Below are 27,021 nucleotides of genomic sequence, written 5' to 3' on the forward strand. Positions count from 1 at the left end.
TAACTTTTAAGAAAGAATAAGGTGAGGGGCAGCACAGTGACAGGTCTGGAATTGGGAGGACCTAGGTTCAAATCTGGCCTCAGTCTCTTCCTATCCTGGGCAAGTCACTTAATTGCCTAGCCCTTGCCGCTCTTCTGTTTTAGAACTGATACTAAGATGGAAGGTAAGGGTTTAAAAAAAAAATGAGGAGAAAAGAACAGGAGATAAAGCTGAAAAGCTCTGAGGACTAAATACAAGTCTCTGTGCTAGGAGCTACAGATAAGGAGAGGAAAAGTTACCACCCTTGTCCTCCAATAGCATTCATCAAATTACAGGCATATTCTAGTACATCTCTCACTAACACAACTAGTGCTTCAGAAGACTATGTCCTATCAATACTTAAATGTAAAAACTACACCAAATGTTTTAGGACACAGCATTTAATAATCTTATATCAGCAGAGAATCTACATTTAGTCTTCAAGTTTGACATTTGCTTAAAAATCTTTTAACAAAGTGCACAAGGTTTCTAAACAAAAATAAGAGTTTTAAAACCTACATTTTACATTTTGATTAACATTGATTTTTAAGATGGGTACTTTCTCAGAGTGATACATAAACTAATTAGAATGTGTTAGAATTCATTTTATTAGTCATTTTAAAGGTAGGCTATCAGTGTTGCTCAAGTGTATTTCTCTAGACAATCTTAGCTAAGCAAAATATCAAAACACCGTTAAAGTCAAATAAACTTATAAAAAATGCAACAAACACACAGTTCATATTTTCAGTAACAATACTAAGCATAGTACCTAGCTCTATATTTTAACTGACCTAGGTTGCTAATGCATATTTTTGTTCATTTACAATTCCTCAAAAGTTACAGTGTGAAAGGAAGGGATTTTTCTGTTGTGTTAGGACATAAATTTTGACCGTATACCTTAGACAAATCCTGCAAATACTGACTTTGAGAAAAAGATTTTGTTACTAACCACATACAACCTAAATAACATTTAAGTATATCAACAATATATTTTGCATTGCAAACAATTCTAGAAACTGGATGCATTAAGAGCAGCAGATAAAAAGGGAGGGAGGGAAATCAGGTTCACTCTCTCTAAAGTGATATTTCAGTTTTGCTAATACTTTAGCTTTTGTAAAGTGCAATAAAAAAGTGGAAAAAGGAAATTTGAAGATACGTACACTAATTTTTCAGATTAAGATAAACTATTGATTTTTATAACCTGAACCAGACTAAAAAATGCAAATTTAAACACATACAGTAATCTCTCAGATGAAAACAAAACTATTGATTTTACAAATTTGCATTTTCTGTAGTCACTATAAAACAAGCAGCTTTCTCCAAATTTGTGTGCAATTTCCCTTCAACTACTTACCTGATCTGGTATTAGAGATAACATTAGCCTATTCTTAACAAGGTTGATCAAATAAGAAAGTTCCTCATCTTTTTATAGTGCTATAAACTAAATCCTGAAACAGTCAAATGCTGAGCATTATTTCTAGCTTCAAAATAGGAAGTGTCTGTTTCATCATCTGGTTGAGGTATGAAAGGCATCCTTTGATTCGGTAGATTCTCCCAGTCCACATCCCTGAAGAGAGGATGCTGTTTCAACTCTTGGGGAAAAACAAACAAACCCAAATATGACATCATTGCCAAATTTTGTTTCACTCAATATTTATTAAAATAATGTTAAAATATTAAGTGGAAATGTCTTACAGTGGTATTTGTCCTTATTGTGTCATACCCGTGTCACAGAAGTACAAAATCATTCTCCTATAACTCAGAACTTTCTTCCTCTTCCTCAGCCATTACCTACTCTTTTGCAAAATGGAAAGGCGAGATAGCAACATACTCTCCATGTGGTAGCCAATAATGGCATATCTCTAACACAACCACATCAATCCTTGTGCCAATATACCCTCATTCTTTTCCTGGTCTCCACTGTACAAGTCCCAACCTTCTATAGGATAATCTGGGCCCTCAGGCCTATGAAAAATTTTGTAAATCTTAAAGTGCAGTGTAAATGCACCCTCAGCAGCAACTAGACAAGTAGCACTGGGACAACTTGCTTCTCTACTCATCTAGTGGGTGAAAAACTTTCATTTTGGCTGAATGAGTTGTATAGGCTTAATAGACATGGATGGTTTGCATGATATACTATAGATCTTATTACATCATGTTTTGCCATAAATCCATCCCTCTTCCCAATTTCCCTATTTCTGTATAGGTTACCACCATCCTTCCTGTCCCCCAGCTTTGCAGCCTAAATGTCATCTTGGGTTCTTTATTCTCTTTCACCCTACAAAGAAAATTATTTAGCAAATCTTATCACCTCCAAGTCTACGCTGATCATATTTATCTATTTCCTCTCTATTCAAAGGGTCAGAATCCTAGTTCAAGTTTTCATCTACCACTCAAACTATATTAAGAGCCTACTAAGAATGGTCTCCCTGCTTCAAAAGGCTCTCTCAGGGGCAACTGGGTGGCTCAGTGGAGTGAGAGCCAGGCCCAGAGATGGGAGGTCCTGGGTTCAAATCTGGTCTCAGACACTTCTCAGCTGGGTGACCCTGGACAAGTCACTTAACTCCCATTGCCTAACCCTTACCACTCTTCTGCCTTGGAACTAATACGAAGTATTGATTCTAAGACAGAAGGTAGGGTTTAAAAAAAAAAAAAAGGTTATCTCATCTCCAACGTATGCTCTACTCAGCCACTATGGTGAATTTCCTAAAGCACACATCTGACTGTGTCACTTCCCTATTCAAATTCCAGTGCTTTCCCATTTGATTCAAGAATCAAATATTATTTCATCTTCATTTCCTTTTTAAAGTCTATTTTTATGTAAATTTTATGGTATATATAATTATTAGTATAGAGGAATATAAGCTTTAATTATATGTATATATACACACATGCATGGCACAAATACAAAAATTTTTCTCAACACGGGTACATAATAAAAAATTGTATGTCCATTAACCTATATGCTTAAATTAAAAATTTTAGGGAATTTCACTATCAGGATTAGGTCCTAGTCCTAAGGGCATAGAGAGAGCAAAAAGCTGTGTATATATTAAAATATTCATGGAAGCTTTGTAATGACAAAATAACTAGAAATAACACAAATGCAATGATTAGGAGAACTGGCTATTAAGTAGACAAATATTTGAATGTAATGGATATGTTATTAGAAATGACAAATACAAGGGAAATATATGAAGAGATGAAAAGAGAACAATATATTTACTAATGACTCCATTAAAAAGAAATAAATACAAAATGAGGAGAAAAATGTATCTAAGTTAAACAAATCCAAAGGTAAAACAAAAGTAAAACAAAACTCAAAAGCAGAGGTTGCTTATATTAGCAGACATATATAACTGACATATTTTTAAAACACATTATAAACTGTAGAGTTTGTGGTTTTGCATACAATTTGGGGGTATTTATTTAAATTAAATATTGGTGGTGGTAGTTACTATTATTTTTTTTTTAAATTTTTAAGGAAAAGCAATCTGCTCATAATACAGATTCACAATTTCATGAACAATTCTGCTTTATATAAGGAAATTCTTGTTTTATCTGATATTGGTTGAATTCGGAATTTTGAAAAGGAAAAGAAAAGCAACTAAAATAGATGATTTTTTTCATTTCATACACATAATCTTTTCAGTACTCTAACTCCCAGTACTTTGCATAGAGCATTTGCCTACAAATTTTCTTAGATTTAATCAATGTATCAATTCCTGATTCTACTTTAGCTAAATTCTTCAAAAGGTGATATAGAATGAATTACAATTCAGTAGTGACCAGTCAGCCTTAGAAGACTGAAATTATAATGCATGGACTGACTGCAGAGTGCCTTCCACATTTTCCAGGTGCTTCACATATCGAGTTCAAGCTGGTAAAATATATTACACAAAGTCAAAAAGCTTTCATAGCCTACAAAAGGTTCCTTCCATGCCCCTCTTAAAAAGTTTTTCAATTAATACTCCCACCTACCTACCATCCCAATTTTAAAAATAGAAAAACAACACCCTTGTAACAAATGTATGATCATGAAAAATAAATTCTTACACTGGCCACATCTAAACATAAATGCATCACATCTGGCCTTTTGGAAGTGAGTATGCATCACCAATGGTTCTCTGGGACTGTGGTTGGTCACTGAATTAATCAGAGTTCTTACATCTTTCAAAGTGGTTTGTTTTTACAACATTATTGCTACTGTATATAAGTTGTATATATTGTTCTGATTTTGTTTGCTTTATTCTGTAACAGTTGAACAACAGTTCAACATTTCTCTGAAACTATTCCTTTCATTTTTCCTTATATCATAATAGTATTCCATTACCTTCAGTATAATTTTTCATCTGTTTCCCAACTGATATATACCCTACCCAACTTTAGTTTATATGATTTTTGGAACTACAAAACCAGCCGAACAAACTGCTAAAAATGTTTTTGTTGCAGAGAGATCTTTTTCATTTTATTTAATCTCTTTATGGGCATAAGTCTAGTAATGGTATTATGATATAAGTGATAAAATGATATGTAGTAACTTTGGGAGCATAAAATTCCAAACTGCCTTCCAGAACAATTGGAAACTCTTCTTAACAATGGATTAGTTATATCTGTCTTTTTACAGCCTCTCTGATATTGAATATTTTCTTTTTTTTACCAATTTGCAGAGTGTGAAGGGAAATTTCAGAATTGCTTTAAATTGCATTTCTCTTATTATAAGTGATTTGGAGCAATCCAAATCGTCTAACTACTTGCAATTCTTCTTTTGAAATCTGTTTTTTCATATCCTTTGATCACATGCTATTGATTTGCTGTTTTGATAGCATTAATCTATTAATTCCCTGTCTTGGATACTGGACATTAGTAGAAATGAAATCAAAGTCTTTCAAAAATGAAATATGGAACTTGATCTGAGAAACACACTTCAAAAAGTCAGGAGCAGACAACATAAAAGCAAAAAAATCCGAGTTTAAAAACAAAGGCATTAATGAAACTTAAAAAAAATTTTTTTTAAGTAAAATCATGCTAAATCTTACCTTTTAATCCAGCTCTTTTTGTACTATCTATTGTTAAAAGGACTTCTATTGCACTCTGGCAATTATCAGACAATTTTTCTTCATCTCCAGGCCAAGGAATATCTACAAATATAAATGCATATTCGGATTTCTCAATTATTATTCAAATATACCAATATTAGTAAAACAGGTCTTAATAGAAAAAAGATTACCCCTTTTCAAAATATTCTGGAATACATGCTGTGGCGTTTCATCATTGAAGGGGGGAATTCCTGTTAGAAACTCAAATAAGCAAACTCCAAGCGCCCACCAGTCTACTGCAGGACCTGAAATTTAAGAGTAAGTAGTTTAAATTGCAGTTATTCTCCAAGGTTCAAGCATGACTCTTCTTGAATCTTTCTTCTGAATGGATATGGGTCAAGCCAGGCTTCACAAGTAAAAGGATTCTCCTTAATGTTTACTTTTTCCATCTTTTAAGATGTTTGGGCCTATCTATATCACAGAATTAGTCAAAGAAAAAATATCTCTTGGTTGGCTTTCATTTGGTCATTTATATTAACATTCTTTTTGTTCAATATGGCATCTTTTATATGGAATTGAAGAGTGTGACTTAATTAAAGTGATTTAGAATAAAAAAATCGCTAAGAAATAATAAGCCTAGAGTTTAAAAAAATCATTAAGAAACAAGAATCACATCAGGATCTTCTTTTTCCCATTCTACCATTGGGCAACTTGTTATTTATTTTTTATGTTCTTTATGTACTCTTAGCATACAACCAAAACAAAGATGGGATAACAAAAAAAAGTTTCTTCCTAAGATCCTTCCTCTATTTAAATAATCATACTATATGTCATTTATTTCAATATTTATTTACATAAGATAGCTAAAAAATGAAGCAACCTATAATTTAATTTACTACTGTTCCTTTAATGGCAACACTAGTTAACTCCAAGTCATCTTTTAACTTGTTTTAATTTAATACAATTTTATTCTACAAACAAATCCCTTTATTTTGGCCCAATTTATAAGAGGTCAAAATGTGAATTTTTTACAGATATAGTTTCTACTTTTAATTACATACTGTAATTCAAATTAGGCTAATATGCATTATGGCTTTAAATACTGAGAGGATCTATTTTAATGCATAAGCTGATTTTTACATAGCAGGTAAACTGTGTGTACAGATATATGGATGCCTCTAATGTACCTAAAAAGTTATTCAAAATTTCAAATAATGTGGGGGCAGCTGGGTGGCTCAGGGGATTGAGAACCAGACCTAGAGAGAGGAGGTCCTGGGTTCAAACGTGACCTCAGACAATTCCTAGCTGTGTAACCCTGGGCAAGTCACTTAAACTCCATTGCCTAGCCCTTATTCTTCTGCTTTGGAACCAATACTTAGTATTGATTCTAAGATGGAAGGTAAGACTTTAAAAAAAAAATTCAAATAATGAAAGGAAAACATAGTTTTGGTCTGTATTTGACAAAGTATACTAAATAAAACAAGGCTGAAATCTTATCTTAGTGAGCACAAGTATGAATTCTAATGTACTGCAGTGTTAATTCATAAAAAGATAAATTTATTTAATTTAGCATTTCATTGGAAAGTGATTTTAAAAAATGTGTAATTTTAGTCAAGCAACTGCCCCAATTCCATTATAAAAGCAGGCAAAGCATTATGGAATGTGCTAAGGGGGTGGGGAATGCAATTTAAAATGCCTTTGCACCTAAAAATACATGATAATCTTTGGTTTCTATTGGCTTCAGAGAAGCACAATTCTCCTAAGTCTTAAGAAAGTTAGTAAACCATGTAAAGAAACACTAAAAAATTATTTCTGAAGTTTTAGCACTCTAAAAATATTTTAGGCAACTGATGCTCCATTACATTGAAATAAGAATAAGAAGTTAAGAAAAAGCACATTTTTAGTTTTTTTTAAAGACAGAAATTAAAGCCCTTTTCCCAGCTAAGCCCAAATGCACTCATACCAAAAATAAATACCTGGGTGTCTCCAAATATATGCCATATATGAACATATACTTCAGTCAAAGTCTAATAAGATCACAAGTTTGGAAAAGGATATTATTATGATAAATGTTGCTAAATGGAATACATTTTGGATTCTATTTACAGATAAATAGTAAGATTAACTTGTGCTTTGCCTAGAAGCTAACATGAAAACCACTTCTAAAATATGAAATGATCGAATCAAATGTGAATTCTTGTACATTCTCATTTTTGAAGGATAACAGAATCAAAGTGCATCTAGAATAATTTCCTAATTATTTGTTCTGCCATGTATGTCAGATTTTCCCTTTATTACAAGGTGAGAGATTTGACTTAAGTTATTATGACATGCTCATATTTCTCACCACGGAGACAAATTTTGCCATCATAGTCCTATCTAGATGCCTTACTACTCATGAAACAGTAAGGTAATTGACTTATACATTTGAAAATCAGATTTGAAAAACAATATCCTTAATAATATGATCTAGTTATACTTTGACTGTTTGGTTTAGTCAGATATACTTTAAAGAAGCTCACTCACCAGAAGTCAAAAATCCTGCATGTAAGAGAATAGCAGTTAGGTATAGCATTTACAAATCCTGAATAACACTATATGAAGTGTTAACGAGAAGAATTTCATTCCTTATTCATTCTTTCTGCCATATTAGTGTTAGTACCTAACACACTGGGCTTGGAGTCAAGAAGACCTGAGGATCAAATTAAGTCACAGATACTTACTGTGACCCTGGGTAAGTAAGTCATTCAACCTTGGTTTGCCTCAGTTTCCTCATCTATAAAAAGGGAGATAATAAGAATACCTACCTCTCAAAGTTGTTGTGAGGATCAAATGGGATAATCATTATAAAGTGCTTAGTGCAGTGCCTGGCACACAGTATTATATAAATGTTTGCTTTTATTATTATTATCATCATCATCATCATCAAGTTTTTACTTACTGACATAAATCAGTAAATTGTTCCCTAAAATATAAATGTTAATAAACTTTGTCATTTCAAAAAATTAAATATAAACACATACATCACAAGTCATTTTCCAATATAAAAGGGAAGTAGTAAACTAATACTCTAATGGTTACAGTTAAGATAACTAGACATACTACTAAAACAGGATCTAGCCAAGTTATTCCTTAAACTTGGAATTTTTAAAAAACTTACTTTTATACCATGGCATGGAGGGATAGGTTTTTGAAGTCAACTATGGTATACCAACTAGGGCTGACTCAGAGACTTGGCCTGGATTCACAACCCTATGCCTGAACTGAAAGGAAAAGGGAAAGGAATTTATTTAGTACTTTCTATGTGCCAGGCACTGGTGCTAAAGATATTATCTTGTTTGATCCTCACAAAAACCTTGAGAGGTAGGTGCTATTATGATCCTTATTTTACAGCTGAGGAAACTGAGACAGAATGTGGTATAGTTTTTAGCTGGAAGTTTTCATGAATAGGAAGTATACAAACAGAAAGGCCCAGAGGTCAAGTATAAAAATCAGTAGGGACATCTAGGTAACAAAGTGGATAAAACAGAAGTCTGTAGTTAGATCTTGAGTTCAAATCTGGCCTGACATTTCTTAGCTATAGGACCTGAGCAAGTCATTTAACCCCAACTGCCTAGCCTTTAACCACTCTTCTGCCTTGGAAATTATACTTAATGTCAATTCTATGACAGAAAGTAAGGGTTAAAAAAAAGCATAAAAACCACTGGAACAATGGGCCAGGAGAGTTTGGTTCTAGTCCTGGCTCTGGGATTTTGGGCAAAATAGCATTTGTTGTAGGCAGGCTTGTTTCCTTAAAGATAAAAAGGGGAGTTATTCTTGATCACTTCTCCAAAATTCTTTCAAGCTCCAGTAACAAATTAACCTAGGCTTTCTAAAAATGTTTAATCTATGGTGATGGAATACTGTTGTGTTGAAAGGAATAATGAACTGGAGGAATTCCATGTGAACTGGAATGACCTCTAGGAATTGATACAGAGTGAAAGGAACAGAACCAGGAAAACATTATACACAGAGATGGATACACTGTGGTAAAATCCAATGTAATGGACTTCTCTACTAGCAGCAATGCAAGGATCTGGGACAATTCTGAAGGACTTATAAGAAAGAATGCTATTCACACCCAGAGAAAGAACTCTGGGAGTAGAAACACAGAAGAAAAACAATTGCTTGATCACATGGTTCGATGGGGGTATGATTGGGGATGTAGACTCTAAACAATCACCCGAGTGCAAATATCAATAATATGGAAATAAGTATTGATCAATGACACATGTAAAACCCAGTGGAACTGCTCATTGGCTACGGGAGGGGGGGTAGGAGGAGGGAAGGGAAAGAATGTGAATCATATAACCACGGAAAAATATTCTTAATTAATTAAAAAAAATTTTACCTAAAATTATAGGATCATAGAGCTAGAGTTGCCAAATGAATCTGGACTTATCTTGTCCATTTTAGAGGTAGAACAGGCCAAGAGAGGACTGTGTGACCTTTAGAAAACTGACATTTTAAGAACTGGAAAACAATGAGTGTTTTGTAAAGTGGAAGACAAATGCTTTTTCCTTTGCTACCCTGTCTTCAATGTATAATACTATAGCATGACATAGTACAAAAAAAAGAAAAAAGTTGCTAGCTTTGTTCTATGCTACAGTAAGCCATTTACCTGCAAAAAATATTGTTTAAGTTGATCTTTTTTTTTTTTATTTTGGAGCTAAACCCCAAAGTAGAATGAAATAATTGTATCTTAAAGAACATGTAAGTAACAACAAAAACTTAGTAAATGCCTAAGCTTTTGTCTCTTACCATGAGAACTGCTCAACAACAACTCAGGTGCCAAGTAATCAGGGGTTCCAAGAATTCGTCCACCATCTACTGGGCCTGCACCTCTTCTCACACTCTTTGGGGTTCGGTATGGAGTCCCTGACTTCGTTTGAAGTGGAGTCTGCTAAAAGTTTAAGAATCACAATAAAAGTCTTTACTTCTTTAATATTTAAATATAATAGTACTTTGCTACCCCAAAGGGTTGCTAAGTCACAGCCTATTAGACATTATAACATGTACTTGATAAATGCTTGACTATATGAAATTATGATTGTTAAAGTACATTTTTTCCTTCTGAAAATGGAATTATAAGAATAAATATTGAGTATTACAGGAACTCTTCAGAATGATACAATCAACAGCATGGTCTGACAGAGAAGATTCTGGATCCTTGTTTTCAAGAAATATATATATAAGCTGAGTAGGTGGGTGAAAGAAAATGTAATTTGGGTGTGAGGAAAGGATAATAGGGTATAGGGAGATTATAAGGTGATTGGAGGAGGAAATTAAGGTATGGGAAGGTATTTAGGAGATAAGGGAATTGGGGTAGGAAAGGCAGCTCAAACAGGTTTATTCCCAGAGGCTTGAGACAGAGGATCCAGGGAGGAAACCAGGGCCAGTAAGAAACGTTTAGGCTTGACTGGAGGGTTTTTCTTGTTAGTTTCTCCAGTCTCTTGAGGGAGGGGTCGAGAGGGCCCCTCCCTGCCAGTCAAACTGATGGCTGGAGGAAGTCCTGAGGTAGGTACTTCCTGCCAAGATGGATGCCCCAGTTGTCTCAAGAAATAAAGGAAAATGATTCTTTCCTCTTGGCCCTTGTCTTAATTTTTGACACAATGACTCACCACAGGGTTTGAATAGGTAACAAGGGGATTTATTAATACCAGGGTCAGTCAGGAGGGGAGGGGTTCAGGGTTTTCTAACTATTGCTAGGGAGAGGGGTGAGGGTGGGGGATGGGTTGTGGAGAGGTGTAGACAGAGAGTCCGGCTCTCCCAGTCAGGAAGATTTGACTGCCTTTTAAGTAAAGTCTTTATCAAACCTAGGGGTAACTTATTTGAGGATACTCCAATTATCTAAAAAAAAAAAAACCCCACAATGTCTAATCATCAAGCCCTTCCTTCCAACCAGAACCCCAAAGGAAAATCAGGGAAGGGGAGGGATGAAGATGGGAGATCAGGGAGAGGTCCAGAGAAATGAGATAGGTCCAAATTTCCCCAAAACAAAATAAGCACAGGCCAAGGCCAAAGCAATTAGGCCAAAGCCGAAAGGCCAAAGCCAAAAGGCCAAAGCAAAAGCCTCCAGCCACAGCGAAGGTCAGAAGGCAAAAGCCTCATCCGTTGGAACTTCACCTCTATTTATAGCTTTAAGTTCTGACTTTCTGAAGATTCTAAGATGTTTAACTGACTTTTTGTGACCTTTAGAAATTACAGAAGCAAAAAGTTTCTATTAGCCACCTTGCATTATATCCTTGAAATGACTTGGATCAGTTCTTTCATTTAAGTGACCTTCAGGAACTTGCTTATTAATTTCCAGGATCCTCAAATGCAAAACAGCACTTGCTGACAAACTTTAAAATGTGTTGTAAACTTCTAAAGAGATACTGTATATGAAAGTGCTTTGTAAACTGCAAAACACTACTCACATTTAAGTAGTGACATTTAAGGTTACATGGTCCTAATGAATAGTCTAGCATAAACACTGAATTTTAAGAAGTAGGCAGAGCATGCTTGGGAATTAACTTGCCAACAATAAGAACTGATTAAAAAAAACTATGACTAGCTAAAATGGAGATAAATGAGTTATGAGGGCAAAAGAATAAATAGAAAGAAAAAGGTATAAATAACCTCTTAGACTTATATAATGCCTTACAAATTTCCAGTGTCTTCTCAATAATTTCACATGAATTATACAATTTGCTCTTCATAACACAATAATCCTTATGAAATAGTCAAGTCAATTCTTATTATTAACCCTCTTTAAGAAATGAGGAAACTGAAACTTAGAAGGTAAGGGACTTGATTAAAAGCTAATTGTGTAATTAAGCTACATGATGCTGCCTTTCAAAGGAGGGAAAAAAATATGAGTATATAAATAAAAGGATTATCAAGAAAAGAGTATTTCTAAAATAATTCATATTTATGAATTCTTTTTTTGTAATGGAAAGGGAATCTGTGTTTGAGAAAGAATCAAAATATCTAGTATGGATAGTACTGCATAGCATACTTGAAACAAACAACTCAGCAGGAATCAGAATACTTGATCTTAATTAAATCTTATGATTTAATATTAAGAAAACTATCAACATAATTGACCATATCAATAACCAAACTAACAGAAATCACACGTTTATCTCAATAGATATAGAAAGAGCCTTCAACAAAATACAACATCCATTCCTAGACTAGAAAGCAGAGGAATAAATGGGCCATTCCTTAAAATAAGTATTACCTATGTAATCTCATTTCTGCTATGCAAAATGGAGAGCAGAATGATTGACATTTGGCAGTCTAGAACTTAGAATCAATCAAGCCTGGCATGAGCCAGAAAGGGCAAAAGTCAGTTGCTGGCAGACTATAAATAGCAGGATTTTGGACCAAAAGCTCTCTCAATTTTGGAGAAGGGATTTGGGGGAGGTTTGGTTGGGAGTTGGGTAGGCCAAATCAATTTAGGATACCTGCATCCAGCTCTGATCTCTACCATACCCTCAACTTCTGTGTGACTCTATACTATTCATCCTAATTAATTGATCATCAAAGAAGAAGCAATATAAATATCATCAAACAACCTCGTTCAGGTTAAGCAGCCTAGCCTGGCCAGGTTGCAACTAAGAAAGGAAAACCTCTTCAACTGCTAATCTCAAACTCTGCCTACCTTCGATTTGATATCACCTGACCATCTGTAGCTTTAGCCAACGATTCCCTTTACACCTCTTTCCTTCAGTTCCCTATTTCCCTTTCCCTTCATTAAATCTTGAAATTTACTTAGGTGGGTGCCAATTTTACCCTAAGGATCAAACATATCCTTGGGTATCTGAGGGGAAGAGGGATTACTCAAACTAAAGTCAAGTTGCAGTCACTAGTGTTATCCAACATTGGAGCTAGGATAAGCAGTCAAAGGAGCTGTGTGATTTAACCCACAGTCTCTTTTACTTGATCACTTATTCCTGGGACACTGGTATATTGAAGTTGGATGTATTAGTTTATTCACAAATACTCCTGTGGGGTCCTTAGTGTTCACTACCACAACTTAGTGCTATACCAAGGGATTGCCACAACCACTCAGCTTCAGTAACTCATACCATCAGAGGACCTTGTGCCATCCATTACCCTATAACAGTCATATAACACCTACCTAAAACCATCAACAAATATCACCTGCAATGGAGATAATTAGAAGCCTTCCCAATAATCAGGGGTGAAGCAAAGATGTCTATTATAACCACTATTATTTAATATTGTATTAGAAATGCTAGCTTTAACAATAAGAAAAGAAAAAGAAGTTAAAGGAATTAAAGTAGGCAATGAGGAAAACTATCACTCTTTGCAGATGATATATTGGTATACTTAGAGAATCCTGAAAAATCAACTAAAAAACTAGTTGAAATTAATAACTTTAGCAAAGTTGCAGGATACAAAATAAACCCACATAAATCATCAGTATTTCTATATATTATCAACGAAGTTTAGCATCAAGAGATAGAAAAAGAAATTCCATTTAAAATAATACTAAAAATACTTGGGAATCTACTTGCCAAGGCAAAGATATTATACAAACACAATTACAAAACACTTTTTCACACAAATAAAGACTAATTTAAACAAATGGAAAAATATTAATTGATCATGGATAGGCTGAGCTAATATGATAAAAATGGCAATTCTACCTAAATTAGTTTACTTATTCAGTGCCATATCAATCAGACTACCAAATATTTATTTTCTAGAACTAGAAAAATGAATAACAAAATACATACAGATGAACAAAAGGTCAGGAATATCAAGAGAAATAATGAAAAAAATGTGAAGGAAGGTGGCCTAGCAGTACCAGATCTCAAACTGTACTCTAAAGCAGTAATCAACAGTCTGGTACTGGCTAAGAAATAGAATGGTAGATCAATGGAATAAATTTGATGCACAGTGTATAGGGGTAAATGACCTTAGCAACCTAGTGTTTGATAAACCCAAAGATCCCAGCTTTGGGGATAAGAACTCATTATTTGACAAAATCTGCTGGAAAAACTATAAAATAGAATGGCAGAAACTAGGTATAGACCATTATCTCACACCCCATTCCAAGATAAGGTCAAAATGAGTAAATGATTTAGATATAAAGAGTGATATCATAAGCAAATTAGGAGAACATAAAACAGTTTACCTGGCAGATATGTGGATATGGGAAGAATGTATGACCAAACAAGAAATAGAGAGCATTATAATTAAAATGATTTTGATTATATTAAATTAAAAGGCTTTTGTACAAATAAAATCAACATAAGCAAGATTAGAAGAAAAATAATAAACTGAGGGGAATAATTACAAATTTCTCTGGTAAAGGTCTCATTTCTCAAATTTATAGAGAACTAAGTCCAATTTATAAACATACAAATCATTCCCCAATTGACAAAGGGTCAAAGGACACGAACAAGCAATTTTTAGATGAATAAATCAAAGCTATTAATAATCATATGAAAAAATGTTACAAATCACTCAATTAGAGAAATGCAAATTAAAATAATTCTATGAGGTGGCATTTCCTACCTATCAATTTAAAGGCCAAAATAAGAGTGAAGGAAAACGATAAAGCTGGAGGGGATGTGGCAAAATTGGGACAATAATGCATTGTGGGTGAAGTTGTGAACTGATTCAATCATTCTGGAGGGCAATTTGGAACTATGCCCAAAGGGCTATAAAACTGTGCATACTCTTTGATCCTATAATACCACTACTGGGTCTGTAAACCAAAGAGATCATAAAAAAGATCTCCTTGTTACCATAGTCTACTTGATGGCCTCTGCCTACAGACAGCATAAGGCATTGATTGTCAGATGTCAAATCTGTATCTTAATTTGAAAGGACCTAGTTATAGAAAAATATTTATCGTGGCTATTTTTGTGTTGGCAAAGAACTGAGAATTGAGGGGAAATGGAGGAATGGCTGAATAGATTATGGTATATGTTGGTGATAAAATACTATTGTGCTATAAGAAATGATGAGCAAGATGATTTCATAAAAAGTTGGAAAGATATACATGAACTGATGCAGAGTGAAATAAGCAGAAACGGGAGGACATCATACACAGTAACAGCAACATTTTATGATGATCAACTGTGAAAGACTTACTCTCAGAAATGCAATGATCTGGTATAAGTCTAAAGAACTTATGACAAAGAATGCGATACTATCTTTCACATTAGTTTATTTATAGCTTTATTTTGGGGTTTTAGTTTTATATGAATATTCTCTTACAACAATTACCAATACGGAAGTATGTTTTGCATGATGATATATGTATAACCCAGAACAAATTGCTTACCATCTCTTGGGGGTGGGAAGGGGAGGATGGAACAGAAAGAAAGGAGGGAGACAATTTGGATCTTATAATGTCAGAAAACATACATAGAAAATCATTACATGTAATTGGGAAAGTAAAATATCTTTGAATTTAAAAACTAAAGAAAAAAAATTTAGTACTAACTACAGTATAGTTCCCCCTTGGAAAGGTAACTGAGGATCTTTTATGTTTCAGTTTCTTCAACCATAAAATGAGAATACTACTTATTATGTCATAGAATTCTAGGGCTTAAGTGAAAGAATATGAAAACAAAAATAGAAGTTATGCAAACATTAGGTGGTATTGTTATATGTTTTATGGGTTAAATTTTTTATAATAAAAAGGTAAAATTCAATTTAAAAAATTATATGCATACCTGATATGCCAAAGATGCCTTATCTTTTTGAGCAGGGGTACAAGACATGGGATAAGAACCAGTATAAGCATAGGAGATGTCCATTCTTTCCAAAGAAGCAATACTCATTTTTGACGGTTCAGATGCATTGGATGTATTTATTTGACTGTTGTAACTTCGAAAAGCGACAGCATTTTTCTTAAATAGGTTTAATGCTTTTACCACCTCTGATGAGGAAGGGGCTAGCATGTCATTAAGTTTAGCATCCTGGATGTCCTCTCTAGGCAAGTTATTTTCCTGACAGCCTGGTGATATGGCCAGTAGGTCTTCAATTTTTGATTCTTCAAAAGAAAATTCTTTAATACTTTTATCTTGATCCAAGGAATTGTTTGCTAGAGGGCTTTCGACAATAGACATCCCAGGGAAAGATGTATCAGATTCCATACATATACTTTTCTGAGCTCTATCATCATCAGAATATAGAAAACTACAACTCAAAGAATCTCTCTTACTATTTTTTTCACAGTCTTCATCTAGTTCACACATAAGATTTTTCTCTATCATTTCATTAACTGAGCTTTCTGGTGTCTGTTGTTCATATACTGAACTGGTAACAATATTCTCCTTGTTATCATAGTCTACTTGATGGCCTCTGTCTACAGACAGCATAAGGCAGTGATCGTCAGATGTCAGATCTGTATCTTGATTTGAATAAAAATCGATGGTATAGCTTCTTCTATACTCTGAACTGTTTTTTTTGTTCTGGATAATCTCCTCACAAGGACTAGAGTCAACTAATTTAAAGCTCCTCTTTAAGCCTTTTTTTCCTTCATGATCTTTACCAGAATCCACTAAAAAATGATGTGGCTGCTGGAAACCAGGTTCCACAGTTTCAGCACCCACACTACTTTTATTTATTGAAAGTCCTTTTGCTTCCCAAACTTGATTTTCAGAAAGGCATTTTCTAACCAGATTTTTGGCTTCTGAAGTAATTGAAGAGGCAGTCCCAACATCAGCAGGCACGAAACCATTACTAACACCAATTGGAGAAATGGCTGACTCAAGATCCTTTTTCTTTAAACTTTTGGTTTCTTTAGCATTCTCAAGTTTGGTACTTAAAGGCTTTTCCACTGCATTATTACTCATTTCCATAGCTATAGAACCAAGGGCATTATCACTTTCCTAAAGAAAAAAGAATGACACTTTTATTTAATAATTCCATCCCAACCCTTGACAAATCACTTCACATGAAGTACATTCAAACAGACTTTCCATAACCATTGTTAATCATCTACATATATTAGCACTATGTTACACTTTAAGGAAGATTCAAAGTCATAAAGATCTTGATTCCTTTCTTTGTGGAGCTTACAATTTAGCAGGTAACACAGAACACATATACATACAAATATACAAATCATATGAGAGCTACACTAAAAAATTAAGAAGTCAGTTCATGAGAGTTCAGTGTGCTTTGTGTGACTAAAGTAAGGAAAGATAATTCCCAAACGGAAGGATCAGGAAAGACTTCTTGAAAATTGGCATTTTAGGGGGCAGCTGGGTAGCTCAGTGGATTGAGAGGCAGGCCTAGAGATGGGAAGTCCTAGGTTCAAATCTGACCTCAAACACTTCCCAGCTGTGTGACCCTGGGCAAGTCACTTGACCCCCATTGCCTACCCTTACCACTCTTCTGCCTTGAAGCCAATACACAGTATTGATTCTAAGACGGAAGGTAAGGGTTTAAAAAAAAATTGGCATTTTAGCTGAATCTTGGAGGGTGGTAGGATTTCAAAATACGAAAGGGGATTAGGAGGTAGTGGGGGAAATGGTGTGTCAGACAAGAAATGCAAAATGAGTACAGAAAACAAATGCTTCATGCATCTGACAGCAAGGAGTACATTTTGGATAAAGGGAAGATATGTGGTAGGGTGTAGTATAAGTTAAAGAAAGGAAAAATAAGGAGACACAAAAGTTGCAGAGGGCTGAGTCAGACTAAAACATATGGTAAACAATAGGAAACCACTGAAGGATTTAAAACAGAAAATCTAGACAAAAGAAAAATTAACCTGGTGGTGTGAAAGAAATTAAACAGTAGAGGCTGAAGTATCTACTAAGATAGCTAATGACTTCAAGAGTAGTTGAACACTGAAAGTGAAGAAAAAATATCAAGCAAATAATTTTAGTAAGTGAGAAACTTTGAAAATAGTATCATTTCAAGAGATGGAGATAAGGGCTAGGCCTGTTGTGCTACCCGTAGAAAGAACTCCTGGGGGAACACATTCCCTCCACCCTGAATTGGTGGTACATTTTCTGCACCTTTACAGTCCTAGGGCCACTGGGTATCAAAGATAGGACTGGAACCCAGCCCTCTATCCATTGTGTCAGGATGCTCTTGTATAATAAATACCATTATGACAAGATCAAAGCAACTTTTTCAGGTATATAGACAGAGTTATCTCAACATATACTTATTTCTTTGTTTGTCTCATATGTTTACTGATTTCATCTGAACTGGAGCTGTAATTTTATCAATGTAGAGAATTCTTGGTGAGGAAACTAATCAGCACATACATGTACCAGTTGCATTTCTTCAGACAGTTATCTGGTCATTAAAAGGTCATTCTGTTTGCTCAAGCACACAGTCAGTATGATGAGACAGATACCCGAAACCAGTTCTTCCTGATTCAAATCAATTTGGTGGTTGGAGGTGATAATGATCTCCTCTCATGAAGTAAAGATCATTATAAATTTTAATTTCACTTTGGTAAAATTCAGTTAATACCTAAACATGCAAATTAATGTAAAACAAAGTAGAGAAAATAATCTTGCTAAATAATTCTAACTTAATTTTAAGAAAATAATTACATTAAATTAGTGGTTAAAAGCTCTCTAGGACAGAAAAAGTGACCACTGTGCCAAGTACAGTGTGTAGAATTATCTTCCTCTTAATAAGCTTTCTTTATTGAGGGTGGAGATTCTCATTCTTCTAGCTTCTCAAAGTTTGTTGGTTTGCTTTTCTCTCTGCTGTTATGGAGGAAAATCTTGGTACTAGCTATAGCTCTTGTACCTCCGGTAATAACACAAAACCCCATCTTATTTAACTTTTAAATGCTGATCTTAAGAATCACATGCTAAATTATATCTAAATGTACTTATGACGATATGTAATCTGCATTAATAGACACAAATGTTGGGAGAAGAAAAGGAAAAAAGTGTCAAATAAATACCTATGGATTTCCTGTGATTTCTAAAACACACATGAACCTTAATATTGCTCTTTTTAATCACTAATATTTATAAAAACCATGAATTTTTTAAGGTGGAGAGTGTAGCTATCATATTCAAACCAACTTAATCATTCCAAAGTATCACATGGAAAATGTTGAGGAAAAAGGTGAAATAATAACAATGAAAAATTTTTAAGGGCTATAAAAGCTATCACATTCGACCAAATTAAGCTAGGCTACTCTCAGCAATGCAATGATCCAGGCTAATTCTGAGGGACTTATGACAAAGAATGTTACCCACCTCCAGAGAAATAACTGTTGGAGTTGGAATGCAGATCAAAGCATGCAGTTTTTCACTTTAGTTTCTTTGGATTTTTCTTTGGAAATTTTAGGCTTATATGAGTATTCTCTTGCAAAAATTAACAATATGGAAATATGACCTAGGTCAGATTGCTTACCAGCTCTGGGACAGGGGAGGGAAGGAAGAGAGACAATTTGAATCCTATAACTTTAGGAAACGTATGTGGAAAATTGTTATTACATGTAATTGGCAAAATAAAATATCTTTACGAAAAAAGATCAAGCTAGATTGTTTGCCATCTTTGAGAGGAAGGAGAGAAGGAAGGAAAACAATTCAGATCTTATAATTTTGGAAAATTTATGCTGAAAATTGTTATTATATGTAATTGGGAAAATATCTTTAAATAAAACAAAATTAAGCTAGGAAAAATGATTTCAGAAAAAATTTTTCAAAAGACTATCTATAAAAGGATTTTGCCCAACACCCAGACTACAGAGAATAGTTATCAGAATAGAGAAAAGTCTGACTGTCAGAGAATAGAGAATATTTATCTTGTAGATTAAATATGAAGAACTATGCAGTGTGCATTTATATAAGATATAATATTAATGGAGAAAGGTAAAAGTGCTACTTTAACCTGGTTGTCCTTCTCCCATCTGGGACTACTACAGCACTCAGATTCCAAACTGGACACAAAAGTGTGAGACTGGCTACTGGTACTAGAAGTACCAATTGTGTTTCTGGATTGTAGTAGATTGGGAGTTAGAGACTTCACAGGGATCCCAGGGTTTACAGCAGTATCAAGACCTTGAAATGAAGAAATATTGAAAGTTCATGTTCTTCAATATGAAATTTAAAATTATGTTTGTATTTCTTTTGTTTTAATCTAACTAGACTTTTCCCTTTGCTTGACAATCCATAAAATAAAATCATCTATGCTAGTTAATTATCTCCTATATAACATTAACATTTAATCCAAAACAACTTTATTTGCTGTAAGATTCCCTTTTAATTTTATCTCTCATTATATCATAAACTTTTCCTTTATCCATTGATCACATGCATTTTTCTATGCTGCCCTAATTTTCTTATATTAGCCTGTAGGTCTAAATCATATACCCACTCTGACCTTACTTTGGTATATGTGTAGTGAGATGATGCTCTATGATTAATTTCTGCTAAGCTGCTTTCCAATTAATCCAGCAATTTTTTTCAACTAGTTGAGTTTTTGCCCCTAAATTCTGGATCTTTGGATTTATCAAACATTTGATTACTATGGTCATTTACTATGAATATTGTATACCTAATTTATTCCAGTGATCAATCACTCATTTCTTAGTCAGTAAAACATTATTTTTGACTTAAACCTTTCATTCAATAAATGTTTAATGAACATTTTATGTGCAATAAACCATAAATTATTTTCTTGACATTTCTATATACTCACATGATTGAAGAAGTTTATTTGAACATGGAGCATTATCATTTTGATCTATAGACATAGCACAAGAAGAGCCCTTAGAAAGCTGTGAAATTTCAGGTGCGGGGCTTGAAATAGCTTCAGTTGTTTCTTGCATTTTCTCACCATTTGGTGTGTACTATCAAAAAACAAAACAAAACAAAAAATGCACACAAAAACAACCAATTCTGAAAATCTACCAAGCAGAACAATTAGAGTTATGTACAAAAAACATTTGGCTAGAATTCCCCGGTATATTTAAAATTTTAATTGTCTTAATTTGGATCAAGTGTTTTTTAAAGTATGGTATATAAACTCTTAAAAAATGTTTAAATGTGAGTTTGGAAGAGAGTGGGGTTTTGCAGATCTTTTTTGTCAAACACTTACAAATCCCAGTGAGCTGATGAGAGATAAAACTTGTCCTGGAGTTCTTGAATAGTCTTGTCTAGGTTTAGGCATTGATGGTGTTGTAAGAATATCCAGCATATTAATCTCTAAACAAATAGAGGAAATACTGCTACATTAATTCATTTTAAATGTTAATCTGTCACTAAGTTAATAGTCACTTCCTTGAAAAAGCCCAACAAGCCCTCTAAACAATCTATTTTGCATTATAGCAATGTACCAGGTCAGTATGTCATAAGTAAGGAACAAACAGCAATGTGATATTAGCCAACTAAATCAGTTTACCGAAAAGTAAATATAACCAAATTTTTCTTCTAAAAGAACAACTAATGTAAGCTGGAATTCTTATCTGGTTATCTGTGAATACCAGAGTGCTCAACAAGTAGGGGCTTAACCATTATTTATCAGTAAAGATCTAAAATTAGGAGATGCTTAAGCAATTTCCTCATGACTCATCATTAATGGAAGATAAAAAACCTTTTCACTACACCTTGGAGTAATAATCATAAGGTTCCTTACAAGTATAAACCAACAAAGAAAAAAGTTAGAACAATAAAATATAACTGAAAATGTCTATGTGTTTCTTCTTAGCTTACCAAATATTTTCTTACCTCTATTCAAAGCAACCTTGGACAGGCCAAAATCTGTCAGTTTAATATGACCCTCATTAGAAATAAGCATATTATCGGGCTTCAAATCCCTGCGCGTTAAAAAAAAATATATATATACAAATCTAGTTAGTTGGTAGGGAAAAGTTAGAAAGAACATACAAATCTCTCGAAGAAAATGGAAAGTAATTCGTAGATACTGGCAAGGCCAGCTTCTTAAGACTTAAAAGTCTTCTCACTCTCTCCAAATACATGCATTTTGCATCCTACCTTTCTAAAATCCCACCAAAAAAAGCATTAGGTAAATGATCACATCTCAACAACAAAATATTCTCTGCACTTGCCACTCCGCTTATCTAAGCTAAGACAGATGCCATCTACTGATGTCATCCCTGAATTTGTTTTGGACTATATATATCCTGTATTAGGTCCCAACCCAATTTTACTTATATGACCTTCCCCTTATCTCTCTAGAGAAGGCAGGACAAAAACAAAGTTCAAAAGTATTTGGGAATATAAGTGAGTTAATAAAAAAAGAGAACTGATGAGGTTAAAAAAAAGACACTAAGATTAAGAGGTTCTGCTCTGTCAAGCCTAACAAAAGGCCCTTTAGGAGGCAGCACAATCAAGCGCTCAATACCATTCCAATAAATGCTATGCTTTGGCCCTAGCAATTCTTCCAAAGCAGCAATAGGAGTGTTGCAGAACAGGCAATAATATGCACATAATGGAATAATAAAGCAAATTCACAAATTCACCCAGATTACTAGTAAACTTTTAAGTCTCTCACTGTATAGGCTCTAATTATATTAATTATAAGCAATTATTCCAAAATATATTCAAAATATATAGTACTGTAGAATAAGCTATCACACTGTCAGGTAAATATTTACAGAGACTAAAATTAAATCTGCCTTTACCTGTGAATTATTCCATGTCTATGAAGGTAATCTAGAGCTAGTGCTACTTCAGAAATATATTTTACAGCCATTTCTTCATCAAAATAACCATATATATGTAAGAGAGATTTGACATCTCCACCAATTAGATATTCCATCACCTGTTACAAAAGAAATTGTACATTTTAAAAAAATTATAACTATTTAAAACATATTAACCACTGCATTGTAATTTGTAAACTAAGTTAATAGAACATTTAAATTTACATGATGGCACACTACAATATAACCACAAAATCAAGTAATTAGGAACATAGACTTCAGGAAACTTCACTATCCTCTAGACCAGTGATGGGCAAACTATGGCCCATGGGCAAGATACAGCCCCCTGAAATGTTTTATCCAGCCACATGACATTATTCCTAATCTGACGAATAAAATGAGCAGGATACAATACAATGAAAATTTGAAAGAGCTGCCTTAGAAACAGACTGACAGATAAGCATTTCCTTTCTTTTGGCCCCCTCTTTAAAAAGTTTGCCCATCACTGCTCTAGACCAGTGATGGCGAACCTTTTAGAGAACTTAGAGACCAAGTGGCCAAACAGCAACCTTCATGTCCCATGTGAGCCCCCTTGCTTTACTCCAGACAGGGGAAGGAAGAAGCACTCCCATTGGGCTACTGGGCAGAGGGGCAGGTCATATGAGAAATGTTCTCAGACACACGTGGAGTAGGGGAGGGGAGCAGCCCCCTCCATCACACTCTGGCACACGTGCCATAGGTTCACTTTAGACAATAGGCTTCAAGTTTTTTTGATCATGCAACCACACATCATATATTTATTTAATACAGCAGTATGAATGGAAGGTTAGTTTGAGAATCAAGAAGAGTTTCCCTATAATAAGTATGAAATAAAATCACAAGTCCAGTACCCATTGCTATAAACTATATAGCTGTACTAATATATAATTATCTCCATTATCAAATTTAGACCAAATTAGAGATTTTTAAAGAATGAGATAAAGATGAAACAATTAGGTAATACTTCATTTTAGAGTTGATAGGGAGCCACTGGAATTTAGCGAGTAGGGAAATGATATGGTCAAACTCTCACTTAAGGAAATTCGTTTTGACAGGTGAAGGTTTAAAAAAAGGAGAAACTTGAGGAAAAAAACCAATTAGGAGGCTCTTGTCCAGGAGAAAGGTAATGAGGTTCTAAACTAGGGTGGTAGTTACATGAATAGAAAGAAGAGGACAGCTTTAAGAGATATTATAGAAAGAAATTAGAAGATTTGGCAACTCAGATATATGGGATGAAGGAGAGCAAAGAATCCTTTGAAGTTGACACTGCACTTGTGACTGGATGACTGGAAGGATGGTGATGCTCCAAATAATAATAGGGAAGTTCAGAAGAGAAATGGATTCGGAGGGAAAGATAATGTAAAGATGTCTACAACGAAGCCTGAAACTCAACCAAGCTTGCTTATTCTATGAGACTCACTCTGTACTACCCAAAAGAAAAAGTTAGAGGGCCTCCTAAGAACACCTGCAACAGCTACAAGGTAATTGGACAAGCAGTTTCTTCCCAATGAAGCCTGAAGAGCTGCTGCTGTGCAAACCTAAGTTGTTAATGACAGTAAGAAGCTAAGGACAAGCTTGAAAGAAAGGGGGAAATTTGGAGTCAGCATAGCAGAAGGAGGGATCAGAGTGGGGATGTTGGGCATAGCTTTAGTTGTGTTGGAAAGAAGTCCCATGACTGGCTATCAAGTGCAAACCATCTTCCCACCCTCCAATCGGTTGATCCCACAACCCCCTGGGGTCATGCCACAGCACCACCTTTGGAGATCACAAATCTAGACCTCCAGCCCCAAACTATGGACTTTTGGAATCCATACTACTCTTCTCATAAAAGTTACCAGTCAAATCACTTCTATAATTCTTCATAAATTTAAACTTGATATTACTCTGAAGAAGACAAAAGGAAATGTACCTACCTCCCTTCTTTGCAAAGGTAGGAAACGATAGATATGGAACACCGTGGATAATGTTACTTAGATGATATATTGAATAGTTTTGTTTAAATGCTTTTCCCCCTTTATTTCTAATTCTTTGTTACATGGGACAACTTTCTGAGAAGGGATATATAGCGTCTCAAAAGGCTTAGTCTAGTTTTAAGCTATTAAAACTTAAAACTTGGGACACTATACTTGGAAATAAAAATGATAAACAAAAGATACTCATAGAAATTTAAAAATATAACAAGTGTAAGCTTAACCACATTTTTCATCTCCAGGACAAATTTCTCACTTGAAACAGGTAATTTACCAGCCAAAATATAAACTTCTTTGATGACAGGGATCATATCTTAAACTCCATATCTCCTGTAATACCTAGTATATCTGCATACAGTAGGTATAACACACACACACACACACACACACACACACACACACACACACACTACCATCACTAAATTGAAACTCACAAATCACAGCTTCAACAAGTCATCTTTCGAGTTCCACAAGAAGTTTACATATTAGGGAGGCAGCTGGGTAGCTCAGTGGAGTGAGAGTCAGACCTAGAGACAGGAGGTCCCAGGTTCAAGTCTGGCCTCAGCCACTTCCCAGCTGTGTGACCCTGGGCAAGTCACTTGACCCCCATTGCCCACCCTTACCAATCTTCCACCTATGAGACAATACACCAAAGTACAAGGGTTTTAAAAAAAAAAAGTAATCAAAAAAAAAAAAAAAGAAGTTTACATATTAAAAATAAATCTCTGTTCAACACTATTCTCTTAGAGCAGTGGTTCCCAAACTTTTTTGGCCTACCGCCCCCTTTCCAGAAAAAATATCACTTAGCCCCCTGGAAATTAATTTTTTTTTAAATTTTAATAGCAATTAATAGGAAAGATAAATGTACCTGTGGCCATCACCACCTTCCTCGATTGCTGCAGCACCCACCAGGGGGCTGTAGCGCCCACTTTGGGAATCACTGTCTTAGAGGTTTAGAATCCCTAATATCTCTGTACCCTAGCACCTAAGACAGTGCTAGGAATATAGCAAGCACTAAGTAATTGCTTGCTGGCTTAATTGTATCCTCCTGCACTTGCCTGGATTTCTCTGTTTAGACTAAAATCAGTTGGGCTACATTATCTCCCTTTTCAATACTCATTGTTCCTGGTTATACAGATCACTCTCCAAGCTTCTAGTGGTTCAGTGGTATGAAAAAATAAGGGGGGAGGAATACTACATGTTTAGAACCAAACAATTCCTTTGGAACTGAAAGTTTACAATGAACATCTAAGTAAGAATCATCTATTTTAAAAATCCACAAAAAAATAAGTATCATATAATCTGCAAATCTGAAATAATTAAAGCAACAATTATCAAAATTTTTCAGAATATCAATTAATAAAAAAGCAGTTAATAAGCACCTATGAGATGCCCAGAACTATGTTAGTACTAGGATATAAAGATCAATATAAACAGCTAGAGATACAAAGGCAAATAATGAAATGATTCTAGTCTCCAAGTATTGAGTCTATCAAAAAAGATAAAGGGTGTATACATCAACACATAAAGAGAATATTATACAGGCCTAGAGACAGGAGGTCCTAGGTTCAAATCTAGCCTCAGACATTTCCTAGCTGGTGACCCTGGACAAGTCACTTAACTCCCATTGCCTAGCCCCTACTGCTCTTCTGCCTTAGAACCAATATATAGTATTGATTCTAAGATGGAATGTAATATTTAAAATTATGAGGGTATATACATGAGCTTAATAACTTTATTAAATCAAAATAGTAGTATGTAGTAGTAATGAGAGGGAAAGTTCGGGGAGAAGTAGAGGGATACTTAACTTTCTAATCTATGGTTGCCATTTATGGGCCTCTAGCTGAACTCCAACAAGGGTCCATTCTGCTCTCCATGCTCACACCAAAGACCTCAACTTCCTGCAGGGTCTCCCCTTATAAGCTGTTTTCTCCACCTACTAACTCTCACACGTCACATCTCAGGAACCAATCATAGTTTCTAAATTTGCCTGGGCCGCCCAGGGGGCAGTGCCTGTCGAATCAGTTTCCTGTCTCATTGGTTCCTTAACTTCCCTTCTCTGAGTCTATACCTGAATTACTCAGTGGTAGTTGACCTTCAGGTCACTGAGAGATGACGTTTAAAAAAAAGGCAACACTGGAGAAAGGGAAATTTGCTTCCAACAATAAAGGTTTAAAAAAAAAAAAAGAGTATATTATGTGTTGGGGGTGGGTGGGACAGGGGCAGCTAGGTGGCCCAGTGGATAAAGAGCCAGGCCTGGGTGACCCTGAGCAAGTCACTTAACCCCCATTAA

The 27,021-nt window shown here is 34.7% G+C and overlaps 1 protein-coding gene across 5 annotated transcripts; it reads right to left on the bottom strand.

Moving 5' to 3' along the window:
* Positions 1–1,452: 1,452 nt before the first annotated feature.
* On the bottom strand, positions 1,453–21,866 carry MASTL (microtubule associated serine/threonine kinase like). Of its 5 annotated transcripts, none has more exons than XM_044678326.1 (10): positions 21,782–21,866; positions 21,153–21,259; positions 20,754–20,904; positions 19,944–20,113; positions 15,800–16,960; positions 9,858–9,996; positions 7,584–7,598; positions 5,249–5,362; positions 5,058–5,159; positions 1,453–1,610 (listed from the first exon to the last, which is right to left on the bottom strand). In XM_044678326.1, exons 1-10 carry the CDS (start codon positions 21,849–21,851, stop codon positions 1,453–1,455), a joined length of 2,187 nt encoding a protein of 728 aa, XP_044534261.1. In that variant the 5' UTR covers positions 21,852–21,866. The 5 variants fall into 5 exon arrangements, with proteins under 5 accessions (XP_044534261.1, XP_044534259.1, XP_044534260.1 ...); XM_044678324.1 differs by having other exon boundaries at positions 9,858–9,999; XM_044678325.1 differs by lacking the exon at positions 7,584–7,598.
* Positions 21,867–27,021: the final 5,155 nt, after the last annotated feature.

The sequence above is a fragment of the Gracilinanus agilis genome, chromosome 5 (assembly GCF_016433145.1).
Source record: "Gracilinanus agilis isolate LMUSP501 chromosome 5, AgileGrace, whole genome shotgun sequence".
NCBI classification, from domain to species: Eukaryota; Metazoa; Chordata; class Mammalia; order Didelphimorphia; family Didelphidae; genus Gracilinanus; species Gracilinanus agilis.

What these genes read in the sequence shown, in the direction of transcription:
- MASTL (XM_044678324.1), bottom strand. Translation starts at nt 21,851, where the DNA reads ATGCTTATTTCTAATGAGGGTCATATTAAACTGACAGATTTTGGCCTG. An exon ending in CAAGGTTGCTTTGAATAGAG is followed by an intron (nt 21,260 to 21,781) that starts GTAAGAAAATAT and finishes CTATTTGTTTAG; the next exon opens with AGATTAATATGCTGGATATT. An exon ending in TCATCAGCTCACTGGGATTT is followed by an intron (nt 20,905 to 21,152) that starts GTAAGTGTTTGA and finishes GTTTTTTGATAG; the next exon opens with TACACACCAAATGGTGAGAA.